Consider the following 17500-nt stretch of genomic DNA (forward strand, 5'->3'; position numbering starts at 1 on the left):
TTGACAAACAGAGAAATGAGAACAGTGGTAAAAGACCAAAAATCATCATGGAGAGAAGTCGTAAGTGGAGTACCCCAAGCCTCAGTACTTGCACCAATCATGTTTGCAGTTTATATAAATGATATGACGGAGAGTGTGAACAGCTACATGAGCCTTTTTTGTGGATGATGCAAAGTTGCTGAAGAAAGTTGAGAGTGCAGAGGACTGTGGAACGTTACAAGAAGACCTGAACAAGATATCAGAGTGGAGTTATAGATGGGAAATAAAATTTAATTTAAAGAAGTGTAAAGTAATAGAATTTGGAAAAAGTACAAGAAGAGTAAAAAGAAACTGTGTTGAATGGTGTAAGGTTGAGTGGAGTAGAAGAGGAAAAGGATCTCAGTGTTACAGTGACTGGGACCCTGACCCCAGAGAGACACCTTAGCAAAATTACAGGAGAAACCTATAACTTGTTGAGAAGAATAAGGCAGGCCTTTGCATATATGGATGAAGAGATGGTCAGGAAGATGATCGTGTTGCTGATAAGACCTAGACTAGAATATGCAGCAGTAGTGTGGTTGCCATACAAGAAAAAGGATACAAGGAAGTTGGAGAGAGTTCAGAGAGCAGCTATGAAGATGGTACCAAGTATCAGAGATTTGTCATATGAAGAGAGACTGGCAAGGATACATCTACCAACGTTGGAAAAGAGGAGAGAAAGGGGAAACTTGATTGCAATATATAAAGCATATGAGGGAGTAGAGGAGGTGGACCAGAGCGACTTAATGGTCTGGGATACATGGGACACTAGAGGACATGGAAAGAGGCTGAAGAGGAGTGCTTGTAGAAGAGATGACAAAAAGTATAGTTTCCCATAAAGTATTGATGTATGGAACAGTCTGGATAAGGAGATAGTAAATGCAGAAAGTATACATGAATTCAAGGCTAAGTTGGATATTAAAAGATATGGAGATGGGACAGCACGAGCATAGTTCTTTTCCCATAAAGCACAACTAGGTAAATACACACACACACACACTTAATAGGTATATACACATATACACTCCTCACTAGTTTAGTGCTATCATTACTGACAACAGCACTGAGAGGCTGAGCATAGAAACAGATGTCTGGTTCTTCAACAAGGATTCTTCACAGATGAGCAAGCAGTTGCTGTCTTTGGGCAATACAATGAGATGCAAGGTATGAAAGGTGTCTACCTCACCCTTACACTGGGCAATCATGAGCTCTAACCTCTCTCCAAAGCCCTATGTCTGCCAGTCCTGAATTTCTCAAGTAAGATGCACATTTCTTTGACTTAATTTCTGTCCATCTTAGCTCCTCAGGTGGGAGAGAAGACATATCTTTACTGACCACACTTGCACATGTCAATTGTGCAAACATAGCGAGGCTTGAAAAGTAGAAGTGGTTTACTTCTGCTATACCATCTAAGCAAGGTTTGTAGAGCAAAACTAATTCTACATAAGGCTGAATGGAAGGCATTCATGAATGCAGAAATGAGGTACAGCTATGAGGGCTTTTAAAGGTTTGCTTGCATCATCTGGTGTAGAAGTAAAGGGGAGAAATGAGGTACAGCTGTAAGGGCTTTTACAGGTTTGCTTGCATCATCTGGTGTAGAAGTAAAGGGCAGAAATGAGGTACATCTGTAAAGGCTTTTACAGGTTTGCTTGCATCATCTGGTGTAGAAGTAAAGGGCAGAAATGAGGTACAGCTGTAAGGGCTTTTACAGGTTTGCCTGCATCATCTGGTGTAGAAGTAAAGGTGGGGACATAAGTTACAGCTGCATGGTCATTTCCATCTCATTATCCTTTGAGCCTGTGGTGGATGATATCCCTTAATCCAGGGCACAGGACCATTGTGATATCAGTTTCCACAGCATACTCCATTTCTGTATTCACAATGCTTTCCATTCAGTCTTAAACATTCCTTTACCTGACAGACATTGCTCCAATATCTAATGTTCTCTTCATTCATCACTCCATCACTTTCCTGATTGTTTCTCTTAGCCTTTCACTTATCATAACCAGTCAGTCAGCTCTGTTTATTACTGTCCATTAACTCTCCCAACTCCAGTTTTTCTTTTCACCATTTTTTAAAATTTGATCTAGATGTGCTACTGTACAAGTTTCTCAGATATATCATCCATTACATTTAAGGTCATCTTTGGTTTCACTATTACACCTGCAAATATTTTTTTTTTCTTTTAGCATTCACAATATGATTTACAAAAAAAGCTCTTCACTTTCCCCTTCATTCTAAATAGCTTTATTTACCTAAATTTGATCTCAACATCTATTTCTCTTTCCACAGCAATATGTAGGCCTAGATATACATATAGCCATTCTACAAAATGTGTACAAATATTCTCTGCCTTGAAAACTTACTTTTCTTCCTCAGTTTCCTCCTTATTATGAAATAAACAAGAATATCAAATACTGCATATTAGTCTGCATTGCTGTGAGGGAAATATTGAAGTACCAAGTTTGAGATACAGTAGGATGGTGCAGCGTTTTATGTCATAACCCATAAACCAATCTGCAAACGGAAGTTAGAGAAGTCAAATATTACAGCAGTTTGTAATTTGGCACCTGATCTCACGATGTTTGATGCTACTTTACTCCCTCACACCAGTGCAGATTAATGTACACAATATGTTAATTTAATGTGAAAGAAGAAAATGAAAGAAAATGTTCCTCCTAAGTAGGGAGTATCTGTACACATTTTGCAGAAGGGGTATAGAATTGGTCTGCCTTCTCAAACAATGCTATTTATCCTCATTCACTTCTACTCCAGTTTCATACTTATCTGACAAGAGTCTGTCTCTTTCTGAAAACATCTCATCACAATATTCATCCAGCAAATGTAAAAATACACAAGTGTTATATTAACCACACCTGAAGTTCATCAAGAAACCACACCTCTTCCTTTTTATGCAGCAGCAGATTGGTGCACTCAATGTTCTTGCCAGATATTTTCAATCATTATCAATTAGCCATGAGGAAAGTAAATATTCTATCTTCTCCAAGTAGGAAAACAATACAAATATTAAAGCTTTAACCCTTCAGAAAAGTTGTGGAAACAAAGAAACATATATGACTGCATAAACTGATCCATATAGCTATCAACATTGCCACCAGTTATATGGATGAGTTTACATAAATGCTTTAAAATTGGTTTCACGTATTTTCTGAGAATTGACACTGGTATTATTCAGTTTTCCTACTTATATATATATATATATATATATATATATATATATATATATATATATATATATATATATATATATATATATATATATATATATATATATATATATATATATATATATTTTTTTTTTTTTTTTTTTTTTTTTTTTTTTTTTTTATCAGCTTTTGGCACAGCTAACTGATAAAATGACAGAAAATATCTTGTATATAAAAACTTATGGAAGTGGCAAAAACACTGAGTAGATGGGGAGGATGTGATTTCAAGACAAGTTTGGCCTATGCCAACCATAATGTTTACCCCTCTCTCTCTTTAGCCCATGGTATGTTTACAAACCAGAGCTTGCAAATAAGCAAGAATATAGACTATCAAGGCAGAGAGCTCACACTAAGAAAATATATAAATTAAATATTCTGATCCCCCTCCTCATGATCAGATAACAACCATAATAGATACATCTTTACATCAGGTTGACATCCCCCTTAAAGGAATTTTCTTTACCAGTTGTGTAATGTACATACATTTAGAAGCATCCCTTCAGAAAAGTAGTCAGTGTGGCAAAGGAAGACCCTGATGTTTATCCTTTCCTGCCTTTATACAAGAAACTAAATTCTGTTCTGCTAGATCCACCTGAAACTAATATGTATTGTATAGAACAATACAATCCACTCATTTTCTACAATACTAGTGAAAATAAAAAATAAATAAAATTATACCCAGAAGACTAGCACTTATGTAATGCATGAAGCTTGCAGCAATAAATGATCACAAGGCACACAAGCTGAGTGAATATGAACTTTTCTTTTAAACAAAATATTAGCAAACATATGTCCATCCTCATCTGGTCTTAACCAAAGTGACAAGATATTTAAATGTAACTTCAATCATCCTTATTTGTTCTTCATACTTCTATCAAACTAGCATTCCTCTCAATATTCACCCTTTTATCCTGCCTCCCTATTTTTCAGTTTCAAAATTATTAATTGATCCCTCTTGCTTCCTCAGTATGCATTAACTCAATTCATATGCATTATTTGTAGCAAATCCCAAGTAATCCATAATTAGGCTTTTCAAGACATGCAAAGACTATTGAGTTTCAAAGCTGTGCTGTCTTTTAACAGATGTCTTTGTGAAAAAACATGTCATTCATTTTAGCCAAGCCACATACATGCATTCAACCTGAACCAAACACTGCATTAAGTATGAAATGTGAGTTTTGAATGAAAAAAAAGGGAAAAACATGATTTGCTTACATGATATATTTAACTGCCTAAAACTTCTTTATATATTAACCTTAATCATTTATTGTGATTCACTTTATTTTTTAATTTTTTATTTATTTATTTTTTTTTTAATAGTGTCTTTATTTCAATGTAACCCCATCATAAGTTGGAGCCAAGGAGAATTTATGCTTAGTAACACTTGTTTATCAAAGCCTCTCCATCATAAAGGTTGTTAGGAGGATGTATGAAATTCAATATTAACAACGAGCTTTAGGAACTTGTTGGGCTAGGTGATAAATATACTACAAAAATTATATAGGATTTATCCCCAAGTAGTACTCAAAATATACAACCAGTTACCACTAGGGTGTAGCACCTCTACATAGATATAATATCTGACAAAAAAAAATTGTTTGTCATTTTACAAGCATTATTACTGATCATAATTAAAAAAATTTATGCAAATTCCATGATTAACTTGAAATATTTAGTCTTATTTGTATGCTTAAAAAAATACTGCTCAATTTGGCATCCTATCTGACAGTTTTTCAAATTTTAGTCCAGATTCATGTTTCAAATCTAATTTTTCATTAAGATGTGTCAAGACTTCCCAAGTTTTCTTGATTCTCAGCATGTGTTTTAAAGATCTCGAGGATTTTTAATTGAATGAGTTATTCAGTCAGTGCTTGTCTTTGTGACATGACATATATGCATGAAATGGCAGGGAGACATAACTTGAACATCATGATCTATTTAGACATGAAAGTTAACACTGCCTGTTAATTTTAATAAGCCTCTCTATACCTTCTCTTCACTAAATGCACTCTGTCATAATTCTAATTATAGTCTTAATGGTATTAATCTTGAAAAGAATCTATAACAGTCACTTCAAATCACAAGAGTAAATTTGTACTGAGAAGCCACTCCCCTTGGCTAGACATGTTACAACATTGTATCTGAGGTTGTGAGAACTTAAACTCCAAATTTTTCAGCTACCTATGAATGTTAATTGAGTAATTTGACAACCTACTTGCACAAGTTCAAGATGACATATTTTCAACAAGCACCATAATGAGGTCACACTCCTGGTCATTCAACTTCAACAGACTCCTCCATTTCCACTCTCCACATGGAGTACCCACAGGGGACTGGCTAACATGCTTCTCTCACCAGCCAATGAGATGCCATGTCATCATGAAAGCACAGCATTTGTCTTCTTATATGTATGACTCCATACAAACACATGCACATCAAGTTGCTGAGAAACTGCACAAGTGCAGGGGATATCTCAAATCATGCATTTGCTCCAGCAACAAGCAACTACATGTAAACATTCCCATACAGTTTCACTGACCTTGCACTCACACAATTGAAAACATGAGTGAAATCACCTCATTTGAGCAGGACCTTAAATCAGTTTCTATAGGTTTGACATGTTGGGTGTTATGAATGGCCCACCATCCCTCAGTGCCTAACAGCAAATTGTACATTTCTTAATAAATCTTATTGAGTGAACCAGAATACTGTCATACAATGAAATTACAAGTGTTTTCAATCATGTAACTCATGGAATACTTCTGTATGGTCAACAGCTACTCAGATGAAAAGGGACAGAGCCAATCTAGCAAGGAGGAAGTGGCTTCACAGAAATCTACTTTCGTAATTATAATGGGCTATAACATCTTACCACATTTTGAATTAATTGATGCACTTCAACATATTTCTGTTGTTCTGCATGGTCTTTCTTCAGTACTGTCCAGGCTTTGTATATCTTGCTGGATATGAGACATTTCTTGCATACTGTTAAAGATTGCAAGTTTTCTGGCAGCTCTGCATGATGTTATCTTGAAATGCTGTACTCTTTCTTGGATTTCTCATTTAAAAATCTGGTGCCTGAATCCTTGCTAATCTTTCTATGGCTAGTAGGTTTCTCCTTTCTTTTTTGAGAAAAAAATAAATTGCTGCTGCCTCTTTAGGCATGGAAATCACTGTTTACTTAGATATTGTCCAATTTGATACAAAAAATACTATAACCAAAGCCAAGATATGAATCTTCTCCATTACTGAGCTTAGTAGAATCCTTCCTGAAGTATTAAAATGACTTGCTACAACAATAAATGGAACATTTATGAGTCAAGAAAGTTTTAGTGTTTCATCCCCTCTGCTTGCATGGGATGCAAGATCACTTGATTGCTAACATGATACATAAATTTGGGATAAAAAATTGTTATACTTGCTTTAGAAACCACATTACTAAGTTTATCCTGGGTTTATTTTATTTATTTATTATTTTTTTCCAGATATTTTTTCATACTGTAAGCTGGCATTGCAAGACAGCAATCTTGATTATGCTGTGAAATTACTAAACAAGTTTGCTAACATAATAGCACAACACTATCAATACCATACAAATTTCTAAGATTGATACTAATCCTTGGTATAAGAAACTTCCTGAATAAATCACACAAAATCTTAGGCACTAACATGAAAATACAAACTTTGTGTGCAGTGGACCAGTAGTGTCTTCTTTTAATAAAGCCATGAATAATTCAAAAAGATATAAATAATATAATGAAGTTTCAGTATGGTCATTTGACTGTCTCCAATATTTTTAGAAAAATAAATTAATAAAAAAAATCCTTGTGGCAAAGATATAACTGTTGGTCCCATTTTTCTCTGGCCACTAGGTATCTGTGATAACACAGTTTTCCACCTTTATGAAGAGTGAGACCATCTAGAATCAGGCATGGGCACATTCCTACTTCATTAGGCACTGCTTAATAATTTTTGCCAGCCTTGTATTTACCAAGCCCAATGAAGTCACACTGTCACTTTTTAAGTATTGCAGGTGATTGATCAAATGACTAATATAAACAACAATAAATGCCCTAAGATCATCTTCATGTTACAACTTTGTTATTGGAAGTACAGGGTTACCATTACTACTGGAACCAGAAGCTCCCACAACAAAGGCTGTTAATGGCATTATGGAAGAAATATAGTTTTTTAAGCAGGTTTTCATTACTGGAAGAAGCTCCCACTACAAAGACTGTTAATGGTATTTATGGAGAAAATATATGTAGTATTAGAAAAATTTATCAAAGGAGAATGTATCACTGTAGCTTACTTGGCTACTAACAATAATCACTGAGCTGCATCATCTCCTTGTCTGTTATAGAATGAGAATATACTATTTTCTGTAACAGAGCATATAAATCACAAAACAGAGCAAACCATCCATACAATGAAACTATTGTAGTATAAACAATAGAGTACATGACAAGCTTGTGTACTGCAACTCAAACAAATTGCATTTCCTCACGGGAAGCAGATAACCAGGGTTTCTTTGTGTGATGGATCACTTAAGGATTCACCTCAAATATGCCATAGTAACCAGCAGAAATGTTTGATACTACCTACAATAACATTGTATATCTTCACATTTTGTGAGCTTTACCCATGACCAATAAGTATTAGTGGCAAATTGATTATCACATACATTAGCATTAATTATTATTATTTTTTTTTTAATAAAAGGTCTATGTGTTTATTAGAACAGATAACAGTTAACACAATTGATTTACCTTGATTCTACGGTCATACTTGATTGACTGTTTTGCTGTGCCAGACATCATGTAATATTAATAATAATAATAATAATAATAATGCAGCAACAGACTTGGGCTGGTGTGTGTTTGTATGTATGTTCACATATACACAAGGACACATACGTAACTGCTTCATATGATCTTATCATGATGTCAGGATCAGTTCTTAGCAGTTTTGTGATTTCAATAGTGGCATTTTTCTAATATATTGCAACATATTAGAAAACACCACACTGAAGCCACAAAACCACTGAGAAGTGACCCTGACATCACATGAGTGATTAAGCATACTCATTTGTTATGGAGCAGTGTTGGGTTTTCATTCACAACTTGGAAAACTGGTAACTGAACATTAGATCATGATTTGCCTATACACAAGTGCCCTATAACAAACATATTAAAGATTTAAATTTAGTTTCAAGTTATGGTTTATTTACATATGCAAGTGCAATGTGAAATTATTTGTAGCAACCCTGTAAGCTACCAAGGCAGTTGCAAGAATTTGAAGGTCAATTTCATTCAGATTAAAGGAGGGACCTGGCCATCAGTTGCTGGTAGATCATTGGTATACCTCTATGTCAATGGGATAGATTTGTATGTAATTAATTGACTTAATAAAAGTGTTATACATTCACTACCTATTTATAATTGACTTTTTTTCTGAGATCTTCAGTGTAATATAAAAAATACTAGTGCTTAGATATTGAACAAACCCTAGGCACACACTTTAAAAAGAATAATCATATGATGTCCTCAAGATGTGCTCTTGAGCATTAATACTGATAGATAGAGAAGAAAATTTTAACTGAAGAAAAACTATATAAACGTGCCTTGGATATATGACATAACTAAAAAGACAGAATGAGGGGAGGGGAAATAACTATATTCTAAGGTGTTATAGCAAGAATGGCAAAACTTATTCAGGGAAAATAAATTACCTAAAATGACACCATCTATATACCAGTCTCACCCTTTTCATTACATGCACATTAACTTAGTATGAATTGGTGGTAATGTTATTTGATTCTAAGCTCTAGGACTATTTTTCATTTCTTTAACATTTCATGTAACTATAAAGGCCTACTATTAATGGCACAGGAAGAAAACAAGGCCATGAAATATTATGATATATGATGACTGTGGTAGATCTGCAATAGAATTTGAGAATGATCAACAGTATTCTGCAATTGTTTAGCATAACTAGCTTATATTTTCAAACCACACATTGGAAGACATTGGAGTTACTTAATGATATATAACTAGACCAATATGTTATAAAAATATACACATACATCCAAAATCTGGGACCAAAACTTCTAGCAAGATCCAATATTGTTGAAAAATGACAGTAAATTATTTTTAGCTTTGTCTCATAAGTTGCCAAGTGTACTGTTACAAAAAGCCTTGATTAAAAGAACCATAAACAGTGAATTTTCAGTTACATTATCTGGGAAATGGGCTCTAACAAATTTCAAATAAAACTGGGTAAGGCATGCTGAATCTACATCAAATCACAGCTTCATTATAGTACTACTTACGTTTGACATTGCCTTACGTTTTGTGAACTACAACTTTATCAGGAACTATCATATCCAGATGCACCAAGCAGAATTACAATGATCAAACCATATATATTTGAAAGCAGTAAGAAACTATAAATGCAAACACATGAATGTCAAGGCTGTTTTTGGTTTTGATTTCATGCCAGGGAACCATTCCCTCTCTCTTACAAAGATTAACCCATCAGAATCACTGGATTACATGATGTATCAATAAATTAACAATATTTATCAAAAGGATTCAGTACCATTAGTTTCAAAGCTGAGTTGACATTTTATAAGAATATGGTAACTTGCTCAACTATCAGATGACAAACCATATGCCTACATAACAGTACATTACATTCATGGTAGTCTAGCAGCAGCCTAGCTTGTGAGTTCCTATGCCTGACATGAGTGGAGGATTTCATCTTTTGGTTTATTCTTGATATAATGTATACTCTTTAAACAGATATTGCTTCTTTGAGATTCTCAGCACATATGGTGAAAGATTTATCTCAGGATAACTGAATGCACATACATATACCATTCCAAGCATTGCATAAATCGTCAAACACAGTGTTCATGAAATTGTAATTCTAATATCCTGTCTTTCAGATCATGATCTTCTTGCATCTGGTAACCTCGTACAACAGGAAGCTTTTGCTTGTGTTCTCAAGCACAAAAATTATAGACTGCACTTATAACATGAATATATATTAATAAAATTCCTCACATATAACAATGATATTCTCAGTTTATAGACTGAAGAAAGAGGGTTTCCCATAAGCCAGTTTGAATTTATTAGCTATGGAATTACCTATAGAAATATTTGTAAGTGTACTATCAAAATAAACAATATTCAATTTGCATCTCAAGTTGCTAATGAGCAATTTTTACTTTGTTGTTTTGTTGGTTGCCCTCATTTCTCCATTAAATATAAACGAGAATACCAAGAAGGCACTAAATAATATTATGGATGGACATAGTCTCATATGGGTTCACCATTAAGTAACTAAAACGATCATGATTTTGCCACATGAAAGGTGGTAAGGTGTCCTTTCTAGGGAGATTCGCACTTCCAACTGGGTTAAGATTTTCATCCTGACCAAACTTTACAAGTCTCTGAATGAAAGGCAACATACTGGAGGGTGAGTCTAAGAACCATTTTGGCCTTAGACCCTGAGGCAAGTTTATAAATTTTTCAAACATGTTCTGAGCAGATATACAAAGATGGCACTTCCAACCCACCTCAGGAATTGTCCATTCTTGAACTGGTTGGTCTTTAGTGTTAAGAAAATCCCTGCTTTCCTTAGATATGTTCCCATCCTGTAACTCTGACATCTGGTACTGGAAAGCATTGGCAAAAAATTTTACAGACAAGATACATATCTGAGGTATGTTTGTGCCATTTCTATTGTTTTCTACCCTCCAAAAGAATCCATATATGTAGTGTTTGAATTGGCATCTGATTGGAAGTGGGTAGCCTTGAAACAGCTTTAGGAAGACCAACACATCACGAGCTATTATCTCCTCACCACTTGTTAAGATGAGGAGATCATCAGGGCGGATGTCACTAAGCAGACGCAAACCATCATGAACAATCCCTTGGATATGGGAGGAATTCATTAGGTAGCTTTCCCTAGCAGGTACATAAATAAATTTGTCTTGATGATCTCCAAGCCAACCATTTTTTAGTTTCTTGAGAAGAGGATGGGAAGCTTTACTGTTCAACTTTCTCTCCCCTATAATGAAAACATCTACCAAATCTCTAAGTCCATTCACATTTGCCTCAAAGATATCAAACTCATGGGACAGTGGCAGTAACAGTATAACACGCTTCACTCTTCTCCTGAGTTGCAGGTTGTTAATCATCTCAGGGTCATGTATCCATGGGGAACTTTGTAATAAAGCTGGGATGCCACACCTTCGTCCTAGCCATCCAGTGTGGCAGACACAGTGAGTCTCTGAGCTTTCATCCACCACAGTGCCCTCTCTGACACACAATTCCTTTCCAAATGAGGCATAATAATAGTATGCTGGCTGGTCCTTCAAATGTAGGATGCTCTGTCCACCTTCACTAGACAATCTCTGCAGGAATTGTTGTGGGGGATCCAGAGGTTGTGAAAAGAACCATAGCACTACAAAAATCTGCAACACAAAATATATCAGTATGGAAAGCTAGAAGAAATGTATAGCTAACAAGCAAGCAAAATTAAACTTAGATTCCTGTAAGATGATAAAAGATTTCCTTGTTATCCTTATCGTCATATTGTATAGCTTTCATACATGCCTGCCTGCTTATGTCAGTCTTGTTCACTATAGCATCTTCCCTATACAAGCATAAATCTCAGAAGTCTTATGACACTAAGCTTTTTTTGAGTCTGTCTCTAAAATCTATACCTTCCTTTCAAACCTTCAAGGCCCAATCCACACCAAGGATCATATGGCATGTTGTGAGTGGTGGTGTTCAAAGGCAAGGATATGCTGTTCAGATGTATTTTTGCTATCCAGATTCATGGCCATGGAGTCAGGTTTGGCATAAAAAAAAAATAAATAAATAAAAAATAAATAAAAATTATATATATATATATATATATATATATATATATATATATATATATATATATATATATATATATATATATATATATATATATCAAAATTTATTTCCATATCATATTGATAAATAAGGTTTATATATGTACATATACATATAAAATGTAAAAGTAGTCATGCCTGGCCTGTTCATTTCCTGTATAGTACAAGTTAACAGGCTTTGTCCAACCGGACAAACCTGTATCAGCATGACCTAAACAAGTGTCTGCTCTTCATTAATATAAAGTGTCAAAATTTTTCAAAATCTAACTCCCCTCATGACTTCTGGCACCTACCCAATAACATCTCCAATAACTTTACTTCCTTATCTTTCCCTTCTTTATTTCAACCTGATGTGCCATCTCATCTATTTCTAAAGCTAAACTCTTCACTCAAACCTTTGCTAAAAAACACTACCTTGGATGCTTCAGGGCTTGTTCCTCCCTCTCTCCCACCATCTGACTACTTCATGCTACCCATTAAAATCCTACACAGTGATGTTTTCCATGCCCTCGCTGGCATAAACCCTCGGAAGGCTTATGGTCCTTACGGGGTCTCTTCTAAAAAGGGTGACCATTCTAATCCCTCAGACTACCGTCCTATTGCTTTTATTTCCTGCCTCTCTAAAGTTTTTAATATACCCTCAACAGGAAGATTCTTAAACGTATATCACTTCACGACATATCTGATTGCCAGTATGGGTTCCATTAAGGCCACTCTACTGGTGACCATCTGGCTTGCCTTACTGAGTCTTGATCATTCTCTTTTAGAGATGTTGAAACTTTTGTTGTTGCCTTAGGCATATTAAAAGCTTTTAATAGTGTGGCACAAAAGCTTTTATTTCCAAACTACCCTCCTACAGCTTCTATTCTTCTCTCTGTAATTACATCTCAAGTTTCCTTTCTGACCATTCTATTGATGCTGTGGTACACAGTCACTTTTCTAAATCTGTCCTGTCACCCACTCTCTTCCTATTATTCATCAATGATCTAAAGCAAACTTCTTGTCCTATCCACTTCTACGCTAATGATACACTCTGCACTTTTCCACGTTTTTTTTTTTTTTTTTTTTTTTTTTTTTTGTAGATATCCAACCCTTCAGGAAGCAAACAATTCTTACAGGGAAGCCAAAGAACCCCTAACTTCTGATCTCTCTAAAGTTCCTGATTGGGGCAGAGCAAACTTAGCATTGTTCATTGCCTCAAAAACTCAATTCCTCCATCTATCAACTCAACACAATCTTCCAGGCAACTATTCCCTCTTCTTCAATTACATTCAACTGTCCCCTTCTTCTACAATGAACATTCCCGGTCTGTCCTTTACTTAAAATATAAACTGGAAACTTCCCATCTCATCTCAAGCTAAAACAGCTTCTGTGAAGTTAGGCATTGTTAGTTGTCTCCACCAGTTTTTCTCACCTTTTCAGCTGCTAACTCTGTACAGCAGCTTTATCTGTCCATGCATGGAGTATGCTTCACATGTATGGGGAGGTCCACTCATACCATTCTTTTAGACAGGGTAGAATTAAAAGTTTTTTGTCTTATCAACTCCTCTCCTCTGTCTGTCTGTCTTCAGCTTCTCTCTCATTGCCTCAACATTACATCTCTTCCTATCTTCTACCTCTATCTTCATGCCTACTGCTCTTCTGATCTTGCTAACTGCATGCCTCACCTCCTCCCATGGCCTCACTGCACTAGACTTTCTTCTTTCTCTCACCCCTATTCTGTCAACCTTTCTAATGCAAGAGTTAACCAATATTCTCAGTCATTCATCCCTTTCTCTGGTAAACTCTGGAACTCTGCCTGATTCTGTATTTGTTCCTTCCAAGGATTTGAACTTTTTCAAGAGGGAGGTTTCAAGACACTTATCCTGCTTTCAACTCTGTTCAGGGAGTGGTACCTCAGTGGGTCTTATTTTCTGTTATATTTCTGCTGCTCTTGGCTGATCTCCCTCCTACACGAGAGAGAGAGAGAGAGAGAGAGAGAGAGAGAGAGAGAGAGAGAGAGAGAAACTCACTCTAGATTACTTTTTAATTGCTTATTTAAACCGATTTGCATATAAATATGAAAAATAAACAAGAAAATAAAACCTCCAAAAATAAAATAAAAAAAAATTATATATATATATATATATATATATATATATATATATATATATATATATATATATATATATATATATATATATATATATATATATATATATATATATATATAAACCCAATGGGTTGGATTAAAAAAAGGGGGGAGGTTTCCAACCCTGCCATGGAGACATCAGTCATTCATGTAGGATGTCTCACTCATTGCACTCTATGATGGCATACTGGCACTCTCTCACCTTAATGCTTATGGCCACAAGCTATATCTGGTCATATTAGATTGTGTGTATTAGTTTTACCAGTTTTTTTTTAGGGGAGCAGCTATAACAGTTGTTTTGGGAGGAATAAACAATGTCAGTAACATTATCTTGGGAATAGTAAAGTATTGAGAACATGATAGTTAAGTGTTGAGATTGCCTTGATTCTTTCTAGATTAGGCTCAAGTATATTTCAGTCTGTTAGATTTTACATCTGTGACCAAAAGAGCTATTTACTGAATCCCTTTAATAGATCATCAAGAAGCCATTGTTTGCAACATTTTTGCAGCACATAAAGGATAGTTTCTTGCATGAGCTGCATGTAAGCATCCATCCTAGCACTGTCAGTGGTCAAAGATGACTGGTATATTCTGTTCCTGGCCTTGGCAATGAAGCAGTTTGGACGCCAGTATCTACTTTCAGCACAACCACCTGCCTCATGTGGATCTACATGTGGTATGGTGTGGATAGGGACTAACTTTTATAGTCACTCTCCTTCAACCTTTTAACATGTCTGTATCACTTTACTCTATGTATTCTCATCACCAGGCTAATACACCTAATCCCCCTTCCTCAATTCACCAGTCAAGATTCCAGGTTTCTTATTAAGTGATGCACTACATATCAAATTACACTGCTCCCCTATACTCTCTCTCTCTCTCTCTCTCTCTCTCTCTCTCTCTCTCTCTCTCTCTCTCTCTCTCTCTCTCTCTCTCTCTCTCTCAGTAAGTAAATACGCTGGGAAATGCAAATGCTGCATTCCCCAACCCATTATTCCATAATTCAGTTATTCTAGGTCAGTTTTACAAAAAAGCCCACAACCAAAAAAAAAAAAAAAAAAAAAACACTAAAATTTACAATTTCTTCATATAATATATCATTGCTGAAGAGAATGTGTTGTAACACCTCTGATTACAAGTTTAAAAAAAAATTGCTTCAGGTTACAAGTGAAGACTCAAATTATGAACACCTGTTTGAAAAGGCGAGAATCAGCCTTTGTTTTCCACTAGGCAACAGGAAGTAAACAAACAGATGCCTGGCCATGCTTAATCACTCTCCATCAGCACCGTATGCTCATAGAGGAAAGTTGCACTGTCAAATCTTCATTCATTTATGCTCTTCAATAGTTCTTTGTTTTTAGTAAAGTTTACTTTATTTACATAAACCACAGTGTTACCTAAGAAGTTGGCTGTTAAGGATAATGCTAGTACAAAGACTCAGGACATAATCACCAAAGGAAGTAAAAATGAGATCATAGAAAAACACAAACATGTTGTTGAACTTCCAAGGATATGCATTGCTTGATTTGTCTATTTCAATTATTTGTCTTTTAAATTGTTTAACATCACTACTTCTTAGAAAAATTACTTTAATTGTTTACACGTATTATATCATGTCAATAGATTTTTCATTAATATTTTTTGAGGTGTGGAATGAATAAGATTTCCACAATTTTACATGGGATTTTTTTTTTTTTTTTTTCTTTCTTCTTTTTTTTGTTATGAGCTTCCCAGGTTACAAGTGACTCTGAAACAAATTAAACTCAAACCTAAGACACCACTGTACTTTTTTTTGACGCCTTATAATATTCAGATGACCAATGATACCATCAGCACACGAATGTTCCACATATTTTGTGAAATAGCCTGAAAGAATACTTCCCATTTCTTTTACTATACTTGCTGCTTGCCTGCCAGAACTTACCTGGGCCACCACCACCACCACCACGATGCACCGGCACCGCACCTTGAGCCGCACCATGTTGCTGGCTGGCTCCTCCTGCAAAATCAATCCTGACTGGTAATTTTCATAAATCTCAGATCAAGTGACCACATCTACTATGCAATTTTTCACTCTTCAGTAAACTCCACATACAGAAAAGTTTTAACCAATATCTTTAATTCATCCCTCTTAACACTGTAAATAACCAAGATTTAAATACATAATTTGTAATAAAGGTTGGAAGCTACATGTGGAGTGCCACAGGCAAACCAGAACAGTTTCACTTCTTTAGCAACTTACATATTTTAAGAAAATAAACAATGAAGAATACCTCAATGGAAAGAATTTGCTTGCTCATTACAAGATACAGGAGGGATTCCTGCCTCCTTATTCCTACCCTTTCTGTTGCCTTTAATGACACAGAGGCACTATTCTCCCAACTCAACTGTAGACTTTGCTGCTAGGCCAAGTATCTCTATTACAGAGGGAAGTTCAATGACATCATTTAAGATATGACTTTAATGACACAATACTATAAGGAATAAGATATAAATTTGGTTGGTAAACCTACTAACCTCCATCCTCCAACTACTTCATGTTACCCACTAAGATCCTTCGCAGTGATGTTTTCCATGTCCTCACTGGCCTTAACCCTCAATAGGTTTGTAGACCTTAGACCTCAATAGGTTTGTAGACCCTCCTATTGTTCTCTGAAACTGTGCCTCCATGCTTGCACCTTGCCTCATCAAATTCTTTCAACTCTGTCTATCAACATCTACCTTTCCTTCTTGCTGGAAATTTGCCTATATTCAGCTTTTTCCTAAAAAGGGTGACCATTCTAATCCCTCAAACTACCATCCTATTCCTTTAATTTCCTACCTCTATAATTTTAAAAAATCTATCCTCAACAAGAAGATTCTTAAACATCTATCACTTCACAATCTTCTATCTGATTGCCAGTATGGGTTCCATCAAGGCCACTCTACTGGTGATCTTCTGGCTTTCCTTAGTGAGTCCTGTTCATCTTCTTTTAGAGATTTTGGGGAAACTTTTGCTGTTACTTAAGCATATCAAAAGCTTTTAATAGAGTCTGGCACAAAGCTTTCATTTCCAAACTACCCTCCAACAATTTATATTCTTCTCTCTGTAACTGTTACCATCTCAAATTTTCTTTCTGACCCTTCTGTTGCTGCTGTGATAGAGTGTCACTGTTCTTCTCCGAAGTTTATTAACAGTGGTGTTCCTCAGGG

At 35.4% G+C, this 17500-nt stretch overlaps 2 protein-coding genes across 7 annotated transcripts in view; one reads left to right on the forward strand and one right to left on the reverse strand.

Annotated features, from left to right (window-relative positions):
- LOC135102270 (uncharacterized) overlaps window positions 1-10334 on the forward strand; it is a 36183-nt gene extending 25849 nt beyond the window's left edge. Inside the window, exon 4 of one of the 2 annotated variants that reach the window (XM_064007226.1) lies at window positions 1318-1763. In XM_064007226.1, coding sequence (XP_063863296.1) covers window positions 1318-1402 — 85 coding nt within the window. In that variant the 3' untranslated portion in view covers window positions 1403-1763. Of the gene's footprint in view, window positions 1-1317; window positions 1764-10194 lie in introns of those variants that run through there. The other variant, XM_064007228.1, reaches the window with a different exon arrangement.
- Window positions 4738-17500, reverse strand: part of LOC135102268 (meiotic nuclear division protein 1 homolog) — a 45901-nt gene continuing 33138 nt past the window's right edge. For all 5 annotated transcript variants that reach the window (XM_064007218.1, XM_064007219.1, XM_064007220.1 and 2 more), the window contains 2 exons: window positions 16233-16307; window positions 4738-11727 (listed from right to left, as the gene is read on the reverse strand). In XM_064007218.1, coding sequence (XP_063863288.1) covers window positions 10540-11727; window positions 16233-16307 — 1263 coding nt within the window. In that variant the 3' untranslated portion in view covers window positions 4738-10539. The remainder of the gene's footprint in view (window positions 11728-16232; window positions 16308-17500) is intronic.

This window comes from Scylla paramamosain, chromosome 7 (genome assembly GCF_035594125.1).
Source record: "Scylla paramamosain isolate STU-SP2022 chromosome 7, ASM3559412v1, whole genome shotgun sequence".
NCBI classification, from domain to species: domain Eukaryota; kingdom Metazoa; phylum Arthropoda; class Malacostraca; order Decapoda; family Portunidae; genus Scylla; species Scylla paramamosain.